The 15481-nt window shown below is 33.6% G+C and overlaps 1 protein-coding gene across 3 annotated transcripts in view; it reads right to left on the reverse strand.

Annotated features, from left to right (window-relative positions):
- Window positions 1–15481, reverse strand: part of Cadm2 (cell adhesion molecule 2) — a 919117-nt gene that overhangs the window by 275264 nt on the left and 628372 nt on the right. For 2 of the 3 annotated variants that reach the window (XM_051150132.1, XM_051150130.1), the window contains exon 2: window positions 11240–11266. The exons of the other annotated variant lie outside the window; for it this stretch is intronic. In XM_051150132.1, coding sequence (XP_051006089.1) covers window positions 11240–11266 — 27 coding nt within the window. The remainder of the gene's footprint in view (window positions 1–11239; window positions 11267–15481) is intronic. 3 annotated transcript variants of the gene reach the window in all.

The raw sequence follows: 15481 nt of genomic DNA on the forward strand, positions 1-15481 counted from the left end.
ACTCCAGTGAACTAAAAACAATATCGGAAATTAGAGAAATAGTCTTCTCAGAGAAGAGTACACCAGTTAGGTCTTCAATATATGTATACATAAATATTTACATATACATGTACAGATACATGTATGCATTCCCAAAGCATAAATATAACTTGCAGTCTCTATAATATTATTTTTATATGTATATATAAATATATATGCATATATGTATCAAACCTTAATGGAAAATGAGGTCTTGAATTTTAAAGTGAGCAAGAAGTATTGTGAGAGTTTTGAGGGAAGAAAAGGAAGAGCGAAATGATATAACCATATTATAAGATAAAACAATAGTTCTCAACCTGTGGGTTGCAACATCTTAAGGAAACAGCTATCTCCAAAATATTTACAATACAATTCATAACAGTAGCAAAATCATGTTTATTAAGTAACAGTGAAAATAATTTCATGCTTGGGAGTGTCAACACAACATGAGGAACTAAGTTAAAGCATCACAGCATTAGGAAGTTGGAAAACCACTGATCTATAAAAACAAAGATATATAGTTGAAAAAAGAAAGAACCATTTTAATCACAGTTTTAAAGGTGTCCATATTTGGAAACTTCTTTTCTGTCACTTTGTCACTATTAAACTATAAGGCTGAATTTCATATTTGGCATGGACATGGCTGACTACATCATGGTGACTGAAAGAAAGAAAAAAGAAAAAAAGTGGCTAGACTACTAATCTTATCTCTCAGAGCTTCCTTCCTTGTACTGTTCTACTGAGTCCTACTCCCTCAAAAATGCATTACCTTTCAAAACTAGCACAGGCTTGTGGCTAATAAATTTGTGCAGTATCTCTGGGGAAATATTTTTTGTAAATATATTTAATTTTAATTATTATAATTTATTCAAATTAAATCACAATGTCATCCTGTTGCTTGTATCTTCCTCTTCCCACCCACCCTCCTCTGCCCTATTCGCTTCCCCTAAACCTTTGACAGAAGGGTACCTCTTCCTCTATTATATGACTACAGCATAACAGGTCTCATCTTGATAGTCGGCTTCTCCTTCTGTGTGCCTGCTGTGCTACTCTACCAAGGGGAAGTGATCGAATCATGGGCACCGTGTTCATGTCAGAAGCAGTACAAGCTCCCCCCACAACCATGGAGAATAACTGTCCATTGACTATATCTGAACCGGGTGTCTAGGTTTATTGTATGTGTTGTCTTCGGTTGGTGCAACAGTTTGTACAGGGCCCCCTGGGACTAAATTCTTCTGTTTTGACGGTTGGCTTGTGGGGCTCTTGAACCCTCTAGGTCTTCCCCTCCACACTCCATTCTTCCACACAACATTCAGCACTCCACCCAGAGTCCAGTTGTGAGTCCCAGCATCTGTTCTATCCCTCCACCGGGTGAAGTCTCTCAGAGGACATCTATATTGGGCAAGTAACTTCTTATAAGTGAGTATATACCTTGTGTATCTTTCTGGGCTTGTGTTACCTCACTCAGGATGATCCTTTCTAGTTTTGTCCATTTGCCTGCAAATTTCAAGATTTCTTTGCTTTTAATAGCTGAGAAGTGTTACATTGTATAAATATGCCACAGTATTTTTAACCACTCTCTGGTTTCCAGATTCTGGCTATTAGGAGTAAAGCCACTATGAATATAATTGAGCAAATGTCCTTATTGTATGGTGGAGCATCTTTCAGGTATATACCCAGGAGTGGTATCTTACACCTACCAAAGTGGCGAATAACGAAAATTAAAGTGACAGTACATGCTGGTGAGGATGTGCAGAAAGGGGAACATTCTCCTCCATTGCTGGTGAGAGTGCAAACTTGTACAACTTTGAAAATCAATATGGCACTTTCTCAAAAACTTGGGAGTAATGCTACAGTAAGACCCAGATATAACACTTCTGGGGAAACATTTTATACTCAACCATAATGTCGTCTTAGTAACACTTTCTTCAATAGTCTTCCAAAAGTTTCACTTGCTAAAATATATGACCCTAGAACTAAATCTCACTGGTTCTTTATGACAGTGTTTCAGGGTTCATAAATATTTTTTTACAGATAATCTGCGATAAGTACTAAACTTCTCCTTAGTCTATCGTCATAATCAGTTTCTCTCAAAAATCCAATAGTGAATTCTCCATTGTGATGTTGCTCACCAAAGACCATCTAACTTAACTGAGGTCATTTGTATTTTTAAGAAATGCTTTCTCTTTTTGCTTTATGGTTCTTTTCTGGTTCCTTGCTAGTGTTTCCCATTTTCTAACTCTATTGGTCCACACAAAAGCTTAGTCATAAACTATTTGGTCTTTTGTCACCATCTGGTTATATGTTTGATAAGCTTTCTATTCTTATTAGTGTGAGATATAAATGGCTATTGTTTAGAATTTATGAAATTTCCATATGCTAGCATGAATGGGGTAAAATGCAATGAGTAAGATTTCAATACAAAGTCACCAAATGAAAGAATGTATCAGCTTTTTTTTTTTATAAGGGTATTTAGTAAGAAAAAGCATGCCTGAAAAGTACTTCATTATTATAAACATCTCCATGTGTTTGAGCCTTTGATATGGACACATCAGTGGCCACATTTTATTCAACACTGAGCCTCAGGCACTTGTCTCAGTAATTCTGCTCCATTTATTTTAGTCTATATAATCTGTTAAGTGTTTTCATGTGTTCTTCTGCACTAATGTAAATCTATAAAGTGAAGAGTATTGATAAGTTTATCTCTACTTTAAAGATGGCTGAAGAAGAGTAAATAAAATATCAAATACTAGAAGCCAGGCAGAACAACATTCTCCATAGATACTAGTGCTTTACAAGGTGCCTTACTAGTGACAAATGTGATGTCTTACAAAATTATTTCCCCTAAAATATATAACCATCACCTTTTTAAATTTAAAGTATAAAGGAGCCTTTATTTTTAGTGTAATTTAACTTTTTAACCTTATAACATTTGTTTTCAAGATGTTGCTAAAACCCGAATAGCTGCTTTAGACTGAGATAACTGTCTCGTTATAGATTTTTTCTCATTATAGATTATTTCTGCTTAGAAACGTATAAATCTCACAAAGCACAGAATTTTAATTACAGACTTTCTAAACCTGCATGCAGCAGCTGTAAAATAAGCAAATACCAACTTTATTAGCATAAGTGAATAAAATGAACCAGCTGAAATTAAACAGCCGCAGATCATGTTTTTTTTTTTTTTTAAGTTGAGGCCTGTTTATGCTCCATCAAAAGGTTTTATAATGGTTTGTTTGTGTTTTACATGAGACTATATCTACAAATGCTCAAACTAACTTATAATTGCTATATAAAGTTGTGTCCTAGTTTGCGACAACAATCCGTTCTTCATCCACCTTACCAGGAAGCTCAGACCTGTATTTGTATTCAAGAAGACAGAAATGATGACGAATTATAGCTCCATTAACTCCTCTAAAATATAATATTGTTTTAGACTTGCAAATGGAATGACTACCTGGAGGGTCCTATCATTCAGGATCCAGACTAATTTGTATTGAACATCATAAACAGTACAGTTACACAACAGAAATAAATAAGAAATGCCGGAGAAGAAATACATATCAAAATCTCCACACAGCAAGAAATAAAAACAAGTGAAATTGAAAGAAGCTGCACTTTAGAATCAACTGGAATTGTCTATTCTTTGACCCTTTGAGTCAACCTACGATTAAATTTTCATGTGTATGCACTGTTGATGCTCTGAGCATAGCATATCACATTATCCGTGCTTGAAGTGTTCCTAGAACATTTCTCATCTAATTCTAAAATTACCTTCTTATTTTCCAACATAATTATCATAAAGTAAATGAATGAAGCATCCAGAAAGTAAAATAAAAACAGATGATAAATAACACAATATATGGAAGAGTTGAAGAGATGGCTCAGTGGTTAAGAGAGCTTTGTTGTTATTCCAGAGAACCAAGATTGATTTTCATCACCCACAGAGCAGCTTAAAAATACATATAAATGCAGTTTAAGTGGTTCTGAGCCCATATCCTCTCCTACTGGGCATCAGGCATGCATGTGGTGCACACATACTTGTACATGGAAAGCGCCCATGCACACAGAGCAAACAAATTACCACCAACAACAAAAGCTGTGTGAAGAATATATTCTCTGCAATTGTTCCATTCACATGCTTGTGCTAAACAACCCATCATCACTTTCAACTTTGCTGCTATTTGAGTAAACATAGACCTACACGGATACTAAATGATATTTAGGAATATTGAAGTGATAATTAGCATTGTCTCATTAGAATTTTCAGAAAATTGGAGCTTAAACTATACAGTTAGCATGTCTTATTTGGCACCTTTGCCCTGTCTTGATCTTCGGTGACATTAATCACATGCCTTAAGTATTTGCTCTTATTTTCACGGTCTGAAAAGAACAATCCACTTATCTCAGTAGGCTTTATAATGTTGATTTAGCAAAAAAAACATGCAAAATGATTAGTGGAAGACCCATATTAAATCCAAGAAGGAATAGTTGTTATAATTATTATTTTTATATTTTTAATCGATGAATTCATTTAGTATTCAATAACAAGTATACATATAGAAATCATTTTATCATTGTGTTTGGTGTTTTTTTTAATAATTATCTTAGAGGAGTAAGATGACCTGGATTGTAGATAAGAAAAAGCATCTTTTAGGAGGTCCTACTGCCATGCCTTCCACCTTGAGCCCTAGGTGAATATAGGTTCTGGAAAGATAAATTGTCTCATCACTCTATAACATGTGTTTTCTGTCTTCACTTGTTTCACTAGTTCAGCCTGATGTGGTATAAATAAATATAATCTTCAAAATTTTTTTGATAAGTAATTTTGATTATGTTAAAACCGTGTAAGAGTTCATTAAAATTAAAATTGGGCATGGCTTCTATAGATGCAGGTAATCCTTTTCTCCCCATTATATTCTTCCTCATTTTATTCCACCAGTAATGAAAACAAGTTAATTTAAATTTTTTGTGTTATTTCAATCACTCTTAATAGCTTTCTTCATATTTTGCCTTGATTTCTAATATTGTTACTAATGGTAATATTTTAAAAATTTAGTTTTTATCAATAATAAGAAAAAGATAAGCTATTTACCTGGTGAATAATTCACACTTTATGTACTAAGTCATCTTCATTTATAATGATGATAATGATAGGAAAGTTATCATGACAATGAAATTCAGCTGATACTCAAAAATAGTTTTTAAGCATGTGTTCAACTGTGATTTCTTATGTGTTTGCCTCCAACAGATGTTCCACTTGAAGAATGACAATATTAATAACAGAAATAAAAAAAAAATGTGTGGTACGATAGCCTCCAGTGTTAATTCCTTTTAGTGGATGACCCAAGATATTTATTGAAACTGACTACTGTGAATTTCTCGGTCACCATACCTTGTGCATTGTAAAAACAGGATTCAACCCATGTCTGTGTTGAAATTAAAGTCTTAACCTGAGAAGCCCCCTTATAACACAAAATAATGTGTTATAAGTGGGCTGTGTTATATTGGTATTCCATCTAAACTAAACCATGCGATCATCAAAGCTATCTCTCAACTTTAATTTCTTATGTCCTATTCAGTTTAGGTTCAAATATTATATATTATATTCAAGCACATATCCATAGACTAACTTTATTAAATTATCCTAAGAATGAATATTCCAAATTAAAGAAAATTTAAATGTTTATTTCACTTTTTTCTTCAAGCAATATATACCTAGATAGTTAAGAGCTCTGCTTTATTTTTTAATTCTTATGCAATTTCAAAATACTTTTGTTAATTTTTATCTGAGCATTTTATCCTAAAATAAAGCTAAGAGTCACAGCATCAATTTTGGCAATACCTAAACACTGATCTGATAGAAACAGCATGAAATCATTACTGTTGCTGCCAAATTCTGAATAGAAAAAAAGAAATGAAATCAGAGACTAAAAATGTATTTGTTGGCTTATTAAAATTAAAAAATTATGAAACAACATTAACTTACATAAGTTTAGTAAAATTCTATACCTCAACAAGAAAGTCAAAATTACTTTACATAAACACATTTCAAGAATAGTGCAGGATGCTGTTTTACTCTAACTTCTTAAGTAGCAATGCATTGATAATCTTATTTAAAATTCAGTATGATATACAAATGCAGAGTTTACTGTACTGAGTTGAGAATTAAGCAGGAAACTAGTTAAAAACAACTCCAGGCAAGCTCAGAGAAATGAATGTTTTGAAGACAGAGAAACTCACATAAAAGCTAGTGTGGGGACAGAATTAGGACAATGTGATAACTAAGTGCCTATGAGGGCTATAGGGGAGGGAAGTGAAAGATGTTTTAAATCATTTAAAAATTGAAAAGTAGGCAGATACTGATGTTTTAGAAGGTGTGGCAAAATTTTGCAAGATAAAATAAAAAAATAGCTTTTAATATTACCATGGAAATATTTAACATGGAGAAGGAAATATCAGGATTGAGAATACAAATTTAATATAATTTATAAACAGTAATTATATTAATTGACATCTATGACTGTAAAGAAGAGAAACCTTAAATAAGTGTCATCTTCAAAACTAATAAAATACATTCGTGTTCTCCCAGTTTCTGACTTTGAAACTTCTTGTTTCAATCATTTGTCTTTTCTTAGATGTGTCTTATTAAACCGGTCCATAAAAAATATGGTCACAAAAAGTAAACTCACAATGGAAAAAAGATAGCATCTTCAACAAATTGTGCTCATCTTACTGGATGGCTACTTGTGGAAAAATGCAAATAGACACTTAGTAGTCACACGGCACAAAACTAAAGTCCAAGTGGATTAAAGACCTCAACCTAAAACCAGGCATACTAAATCTGCTAGAATAAAAAGTGGGGAAGAGCCTTGAACTCATTGGCACAGGAGACAACTTCCTGAGCAGAACACCAACAGCTCAGGATCAAAGATCAGCAACTAATACTTGGGACCTAATGAAAATGAAAGCTTCTTGTGACAGGGGGATCGAGAATCAGGGGTGTCTGCTCAAACTACTGCCCTAACCAAGGACAATACAATAATAAACATTGAACCCCTACTCTGACCTACCCAATGGACAGGACATTCTCCACAGTTATGTGAAAAGTGGGGACTGACTTTGACATGAACTCTAGTGCTCCATATTTGACCACCTCCCCTTTGTGAGGAGGCCTGATGGCACTCAAAGAAAGAATAAGCAGCCTTCCAAGATGAGACTTGATCACCTATGACCATATAGTGGGGGAAGATGTCCCTTTTGATCTTAGACCTAGGCGAAGGGGAATAGGGTGAAAGCAGGAGGAAGGGAAGAATGGGAGGATACAAGTGATGGCATAACAATTGAACTGTAATCTGAATAAACTAATAAAACTAAAATTAAATAAAAAAAAAAAAGAAAATGAAAGCTTCTCTATGGCAAAGGACACGGTCAACAGAACAAAATGACAGCTTACAAACTGAAAAAAGATATCCGCCAAGCTTACATTTGGCTGAGAGCTAATGTCCAAAGTATATAAAGAACTCAAGAAATTAAACACCACCAAACCATATAATTCAATTAAAAATTGGGTATTGAACTTAACAGAGAATTTTCAACACAGGAATACTGAAAGGCCGAGATACACTTTAAAAATTGCTGAACATTCCTACTCATCAGGGAAATACAAATCAAAACGACTCTGAGATCAGTCAGATCAAAACTCTAGTGACAGAACGTGCTGGCAAGGATGTAGGAAAAAGGGAACATTCCTCCATTCCTGTTGGGAGTGCAAACTTGTACAACTACTTTTGAAATCTATCTGGTGCTTTCTCAGAAAATTGGCAATAATTCAACCTCAAGACCACTCCTAAGCATATACCCGAAAGATGCTCCATCATATAACAAGAAATTTACTTATTAAATGAAAACAAATGCTTGCACTGTGCAGACAATTTGAACAGGTTTATTTATTATTATTCTAAAGTTGAACTGTTGAAGAAGAAACTTCACCATTACTGGCTGATACTGTGGCATTTTGTGATTTTAGAGGCAATCAGAGGTAATTGACCTTCTGATTCCCAAGTTTCCATTCCAGCTTCTGGTGGGAAAAAATGCTCAAGACTTCAAGACAGATGTGCATTTACAGAGCGTGTTATTGGTGCTTTGTAGAAGTAAGGCCAATCTGGCTGGACTCTTAGAAGATACCAACCTGTGTACTATTAATGCCAAACGTGCAACAATTATGCCAAAAATATTGAGCTAGCATACCACATACATGGAGAACATGCGTAAGGACAATATGTGCAGTAAATTTCAAACTCCTACCCAGATCTAGCCACTGGCAGGATGTTCTTTCACAGTTGAGTGGAGAGTGGGGACTGACTTTCACACGAACTCTGGTGCCCAATATTTGACCACGTCCCCTGGATGGGGAGGCCTGGTGGCACTCAGAGAAAGGATAGCAGGCTACGAAGAAGAGACTTGGTACCCTATTAGCATATACAGGGGGAGGAAGTCCCCCCCAGTCACAGTCATAAGGAAGGGGAGTAAGGGGAAAATGGGAGGGAAGGAGGAATGGGAGAATATAAAGGATGGGATAACAATTGAGATGTAATATGAATAAATTAATAAAATATATTTTAAAAAAGAGTCCACTATGAGGGGAAATATTTCATTCCCAAAATATTTTCTTCTTCCAGGTATCAGTAGTTCTGAATAATAAGGATTTTTTCCAAGGGGTCAAAAGCTACCTAAGTTTATGATTTTTAATGGAAACAATAGAGGACAAATATTAGGTATTGGTAGTTTTCTATTTTCATTTGTGTGTACATGCTTAACTTAACTTCAAGATAAAAAAACATCAATGTAATCAAAATGTACATCTTTCTTAAACAATGATTACAAGTAAATTTCAATTACCATGAGATAAAAGACATTATAAAAAGTGTTATTTTTGCCATTTACAACATCTTGTAGAGGCAAATAATGGGGACAGAGTAAACTGCATAAAATTCCATGCAGAGTTGCATAGAAGCAGAAAGAGTCAATATAAAGAAAATGGTTAGTGCTGACCAATAAAGAAGAAAGACAGCAAATTATTAAGCTAAGCATAGAAATACACCTGCATTATCCAACTGCAAGGATGCACATTACAATCTACTGTTGTGCTTCTTACCCACGCATTTGTTTTATTTACATGTAGGCTTTCTATCTTTTGCCCTAAAGCTTTAATTATTCTTGAGATTAATCAATCATTATAGAGGCAATTAGTACTATAGAAGTTTGGTAAAGAATTGTAGCAATGATAACTCCTGATCACTCCATTTTCTGTTGTATTACTTTCAAATTCATGTCTCTTTACTTTCTTAAAAGCATGCAGTGTGTGATTCAAAATGACTCTTCTCTGTACTAAAATATTCAGTTCTCATGCCTTCTTCCATAACCTTCATACCTCTCAACTTTAGTTTATCGACTATACTGTCTTTGAACTTTCTGTCCATCTTCAAGAACTACTGCATGTGCCATGCTGTTCAACAGCTCAAGTCATAAAGGAAGAAACTCTAGCCAGCCCGTACCTGTCAAACACGGATCTGGCAGGCCTTGCTCTTCTCCCTAATTCCTTCTGCCTTGCTAAAAACCACTAGATTACAAACTTAAAGATAGTCCCCATTAGCTTCCCTAATTAACACACCTAATAAGTTTAACACCTCATCCTAACCTGAGGCTTCCCCTTTTAGCTTCATAAGTGGTCATTTTCCTCAGGGCCATGCCTGTCTCTTCTCTACTCAGAGACCATCCTTTGAACCATTCCCTGGACAAATACCCCCATACACTCTCTCTTTGTGCCCTTCTCCTTCCTCTTGCTTCTCTGTCCCATGTCTTTGACTCTTAGTCCCTGTTCTTTGTGCCTCTGGTGCAAATAAATCTTTGTGCTGGGTACTTGGTCTTGCAGTGTCCTGAGTTGATATCAACCCTTTCAGTGACCAATGTTACCCATAATTATGTGCTATGCTATGCAATTAATGATGTTACTATAAATTGCTTTTTTTACTCAACCCTAAAACATTTCTGTAACTCTCTGTTATATAAATGCATCATATTTGTAAATCTATAGACATAAACTCATTACCAAGCATCCTTTATTGGCTTGTGAAAGTTTATGGTTGTTATTCACTAATCCACCAGAAGATGAAATAGGTAGCATCATTAATTATTATACCACTTTCATTGGGACAAGAAAGTAGGCTGAATAATGAGGAAGTACAATACAATGATTTGCCTTTCATCTTTACACCCATAGGATTCCATAGACAAGTAAGTCTCCAGAAGAATGGTTGCAGAAATGACTAGAATTTAGGCATAGGAAGAAGCTATGGTGTTACACCTAACTGCTGAACTCGATAATGAGAACATGAATCCAAAGTTCAGATGAACTAGCATTAGGATTTGAGAAATTAAAACTCTTTCATTTGTTTTGTTTTGTTTTTATGTTATGTATATGCATACTTGGAATTGGATGAAAGGCCATTAGGTTATTAGGGAAACATGCTGTCATGGAGCTATATTCCAGCCCATAGAGCATTTTATATATTATAGATTGCTGTGAGAAATATTAAAATAAAATAGATAAATGTAATGTTCATCATCCTCTATGATATTTTTGCTTTTTCAAACTCAGTAATGCTTGAAAATATTAAGCCATTTTTTTCCTTTGAAGGAAACATTTTAGATATTGACTAAATGCAGCTCACCTATGATATTGTATTTCATATATATCTTAGACACAAACATAATGCATCCATAAAATGAAAGAAAAATAATAACTAGAACTCCAGAGTTAAAACTACATAGTTTTTTAGAATATTCAATTTTCACTTAATTCCATGAGGGCACACACTATTTTTCAAAGTTCTATTAATGTTAGTGTGTGGTATATTTCACCTAGTTCCCAATTCAATCAAGGAAGCAAAATTTATCAAATCAAATGTTACTGAACAAAAGCACTTTAACCCATAAAATAATGCACAAAGATGATGTACTCCAACAACCATGCAAACGCAGACATGCATCAGGAACTAAATCTTTAACTAAGGTATTTATGTTTGTAGAAAAGTATGAAAATACACAAAGCAAAAAAGAATACTATCACCAGCACCAGCGATTCCATCATTAAAAGGACAACAGAAGACTAAGCAGAAATAGAAACAACACACATCATGCAGAAGGAACTAAGGCTCACCTTTGACTTTACTTTTTGAAGCAGCCGCTGGTACCAAGGAAAGGTTGCACAAGAAGAAGAAAGAGACACATTAGATGTGAGACAGGCCTCAGGATGGAAAACAGAGATGTGTTTATCATTAGTCCATTTTGTAAAAGACTATATAATATGAAAGAGAAACCTGAATTCATATTTTGTTAGTCTAGGATTAAAATTCTTAAATAATTTTGAGGAAGAATGAGCCTTGTGGAAATTCCAAGCACAAGTTACCAGATTTCTTTTAAGGAAAAACCATCTTTCTTTCTCTATACTTTTTAAATATTATATTTTAATTAATAATAACTTAAGGAACACTCATAAAATGCTTAATTAGATTTAATACTATTTAACAACAAGCAAGCTACTCATCAAATGTAAGATGTGTAATTTGAACACAATCTTTACTCCAGTAATATACCGAACACACTGTTGAACACATTGTAGAACACTTTGGTTGCTTGTCCATGCTTTATAGATGTAGAAACCTGAGATTGTGCAGCAGCTCTAACTATCTTATTAAATAACCATGATGCAAGAACACACCAAATTACTTAATTCTCAGAATGTGTGACTTCTGAAACTAAAATTTGCAACAGAGATTATTACAGAATGTGACAAGTGGTCTAAGTGTCAAGAGTAACTGATCATTTGGGTACTCAACCCCAGTTGTGAAGGTTACATCACAACTGTGTTAAGGTTCAGGAAAATTTTAAAAGAAGGCACAGAATATGAGTCAGAAAGTGAAGTCTCCATGAACGCAAGGAAGTTTCACAGATGGCAACACAACAATATGGCTGCCTAAACAATCTTGAACAAATGTAACAAAATAGATATGCTAAAATTGAGGGAGGAGCCAGAAGGATTAATATCCATAGAATAGAACTATGGGCAGCTAACAACTATGAAGAGTGAAAAAAAAACAAAAAACAAAAACAAAACAAAACACAGTCTTCCACAGGAATGAGGCCAAGAGTTCCATACACTACTATTAATTAGAAAGAGGCCAACATTTGAGGTGGAACAAAGTAGGCAGGGCTCATGGGATAGGGTAGAAGAGAGAAGTGGGAAATAGTGTTTTAATTTCAATGTTGAAAATAGTATCTGAGATGTTGCATTATGGCTATACTCACTCCTGAGTTAAACTGCCAGTGCACATTCTACAGAAAAGCTCAGTACACCTTACATGGTGCTTCTAGTGTCATTCATCCACTCAGCTGGTTGTCTGTATAACTGTGAGACTTGAAAATTCCATTACGTTAGTGAATCCAAAATGGATATTTGAAAGGAAGGTTCATTTGCTGTCTATTAATGATAAAGGAAATAGCCTATTCTCTAATGTGTAAATAGGCAATCTACAGTTCAGGGGCAGATGTTTTCTGAGTTTTAAGATTTATATGTACTACCAAGTATATACTTATGTCAAAGTACTGATATTTTACTTCAATAGGACAAATTTCTAGGTTAATTTTCATAATAAAATAACTAGCAAGGATGCGATCTTAAATTCATAAGCTGGAAAGTTAAGAAGTGTTAACATTTCTTACTATTTGTTTTCAAAAACAAACTGGGGTTTACCTGAGAGGTTGAATTTGAATGCATGTTAAAATTATGAACACAGGAATATTGCCATTTGACTATGGCTTCCTTTATATTTAAAATTAAACACTACTTTATGTCATGCTAAAGTTTCACTCAAATTTCAAATGAAGCATTCCAATATATAAATACATCAATTTGTTTATGAGAAGAAAAAATTTACCTAAAACCCAAAATCATCACTTTGGCATTAATTCCAATAAAATGATATCCCAAACTCACAAATTAGTGAGAAAATAATTAGCATCTACTATGTAATGGTAACAGGCAATTTGGTATAAGATATAATTTTACTAAAATTGAAAAAAATCTATATAAATAGAAATGTTTATAATTATTGGTACAATTAAATTACCAAAATTTCTCCTTACATAAAAGCACAGAGAATTTAATTCTTAAGTTCTTGGGAGAGTACCAAAATAAAATAGAAAACAAATGTCTATTTCAATAGGTGCTCAGGCAGCTAACACTAGACCAGTCTGGTTAGTATAATTGGAAAGAGGCCAGGCTACCATGCTTGTTAGCCCAATTATAATTCTCTGCATTTTCAATAAAAGAAGCCGAGATGACAGCAATACTGTCATAAATGTCATGTTCAATACTTGTAAGATTTTCCACTGTCAGCACAGTCCAATTATAAGTCAATTGTAAAGTGCATGTTGCACACCACCCAAAAGAGACTGAAAATTACCTTAAAATGCAATTTTAGTTGTGCATAGTTAAAATGAAAAGAAAGAATTAAAGGTGTTTTGATCAGAAAAAAGTTTTAGATATGGCATGAAAGTTCCTCACTTCTATTACAAAGTAGCAAGTTATAACAGTCTCATTGCAGCTGTTCACAGTAGTTTTCTTGTAGAGTAGGTATACTATATTTATAAATTAAAATTATAAGAGCAGTGAAAAATGTGCATAGAATTTTAGAAGTCATATGGAAAAAAAAAGAACTTCCTGTATAAGTCCAAAAATAATTAGGATTGAGTATACTAATTGGGGAGGCTAAGCTCCCTTTACTTACAATACAATAATCAAAAAGTTAATATTAAATCATTATGTTAATAATTTGTTTTATTATTTCCATTGAAAATTTTTCCATTTAGCTTGTTCCTTTGACAAGGTGTTATCTAACAATTGTTTAAGTAAATGATGATTCTAAAACAGTCCACTCAAATGGTATTAGAGGCACTATTAAAACGCTAAGGAAAAAGAAGTGGGGAGACCGGAATGCTTCGCATCTTCATACTTGAAATGCTTGACTCTATTTATTGTACTCTTCCAATTATTGTATTGTCATTTGCTGACATGTTTTACTAGTGATATATAGATTTGAAATTTTATTTATTTATTTTTTTGCTGATGTCTGTTCTTTTTTAACATATTTTATTAATTTATTCATATTACATCTCAATGGTTATCCTATCCCTTGTATCCTCCCATTCTTCCCTCCCTCCCATTTTCCCCTTACTCCCCTCCCCTATGACTGTGACTGAGGGGGATTACCTCCCCCTGTATATGCTCATAGGGTATCAAGTCTCTCCTTGGTAGCCTGCTGTCCTTCCTCTGAGTGCCACCAGGTCTGCCCATCATTTATTGTTGTATTCAAATGGCCTGTTAAAGTTATTAAGCTAACATTTAATAAGTGGAAATAGTATGACTTGTGTTCATTCAGAACTCTTGGATAGGAACGATTGATTCTTCTACTCATAGCTAATGAGCATGTTATTGAAATATTTTGGTAGATTTTTTCTTGCATTTTAAATTATCCCTTTCATGTTTAAATTTGCACCATTTCTTAAAAAGGAAGTGTTATATTTAGAGCTTACATTAAAGATACAAACTTGCTGACTCTATTAATATTCCCTTTGTTAGTTGTTTCCCCATCCCCCAATACAACCATATTGGCATAAATTAAATAAAAGCCATTGCCAATTGTAAATCTTGTTCAATATTATGTTTAGAAATGCAATGATAAGATTATACAATAAGTAATGATGATAGTAACATTAATTCTCAGAGAAACACAATAAAAATGAAATTTCAAAGTACTACAAAACTGTGAGAAGAGAAAGGAGATATGATTTGGGGTCTACCATAATACTTTCAATTGCAAATCCATAACCAAACTCCACATGGACTCAGATACATTTTAAATTCACTAGGCATAATATTTTTGAGATATAATTCACAATTTCTAATGTATAGCCAATGACTTTTATTTACATTCATTAATAACAAAACTACAGTAAAACATAATGATGCACACTTATAATCCCTGTACTCAAGAGAATTAGGCTTGCCATAACTTCCACTCTACCCTTAGATATATAGAAAGACATTCTCAATGTTATGAAAAGGACAAGAAAAAAGAAAACTGTATATTTGAGAAAGGCAGTACTACTATATCTAAATTATAAAAAAAGAAAAAAAAAAAAAAAAAAGCAAATACCTTACAGCATTCTCTCAACTCGTTAAAATTCAAATTGTTTTAGATACTTTTCTTTTTCCTTCTTATGCAGTCCCTCTTCTCTCTTATCTAACAAAAAAAAAAAAAAAAAAAAAAAAAAAAAAAAAAAAAAACGATATTTCTATCCTAATCACCTTTAATACAGTGTTTCCTTTTAAAGTTACTAT

This window comes from Acomys russatus, chromosome 8 (assembly GCF_903995435.1).
Source record: "Acomys russatus chromosome 8, mAcoRus1.1, whole genome shotgun sequence".
Lineage (NCBI taxonomy): Eukaryota > Metazoa > Chordata > Mammalia > Rodentia > Muridae > Acomys > Acomys russatus.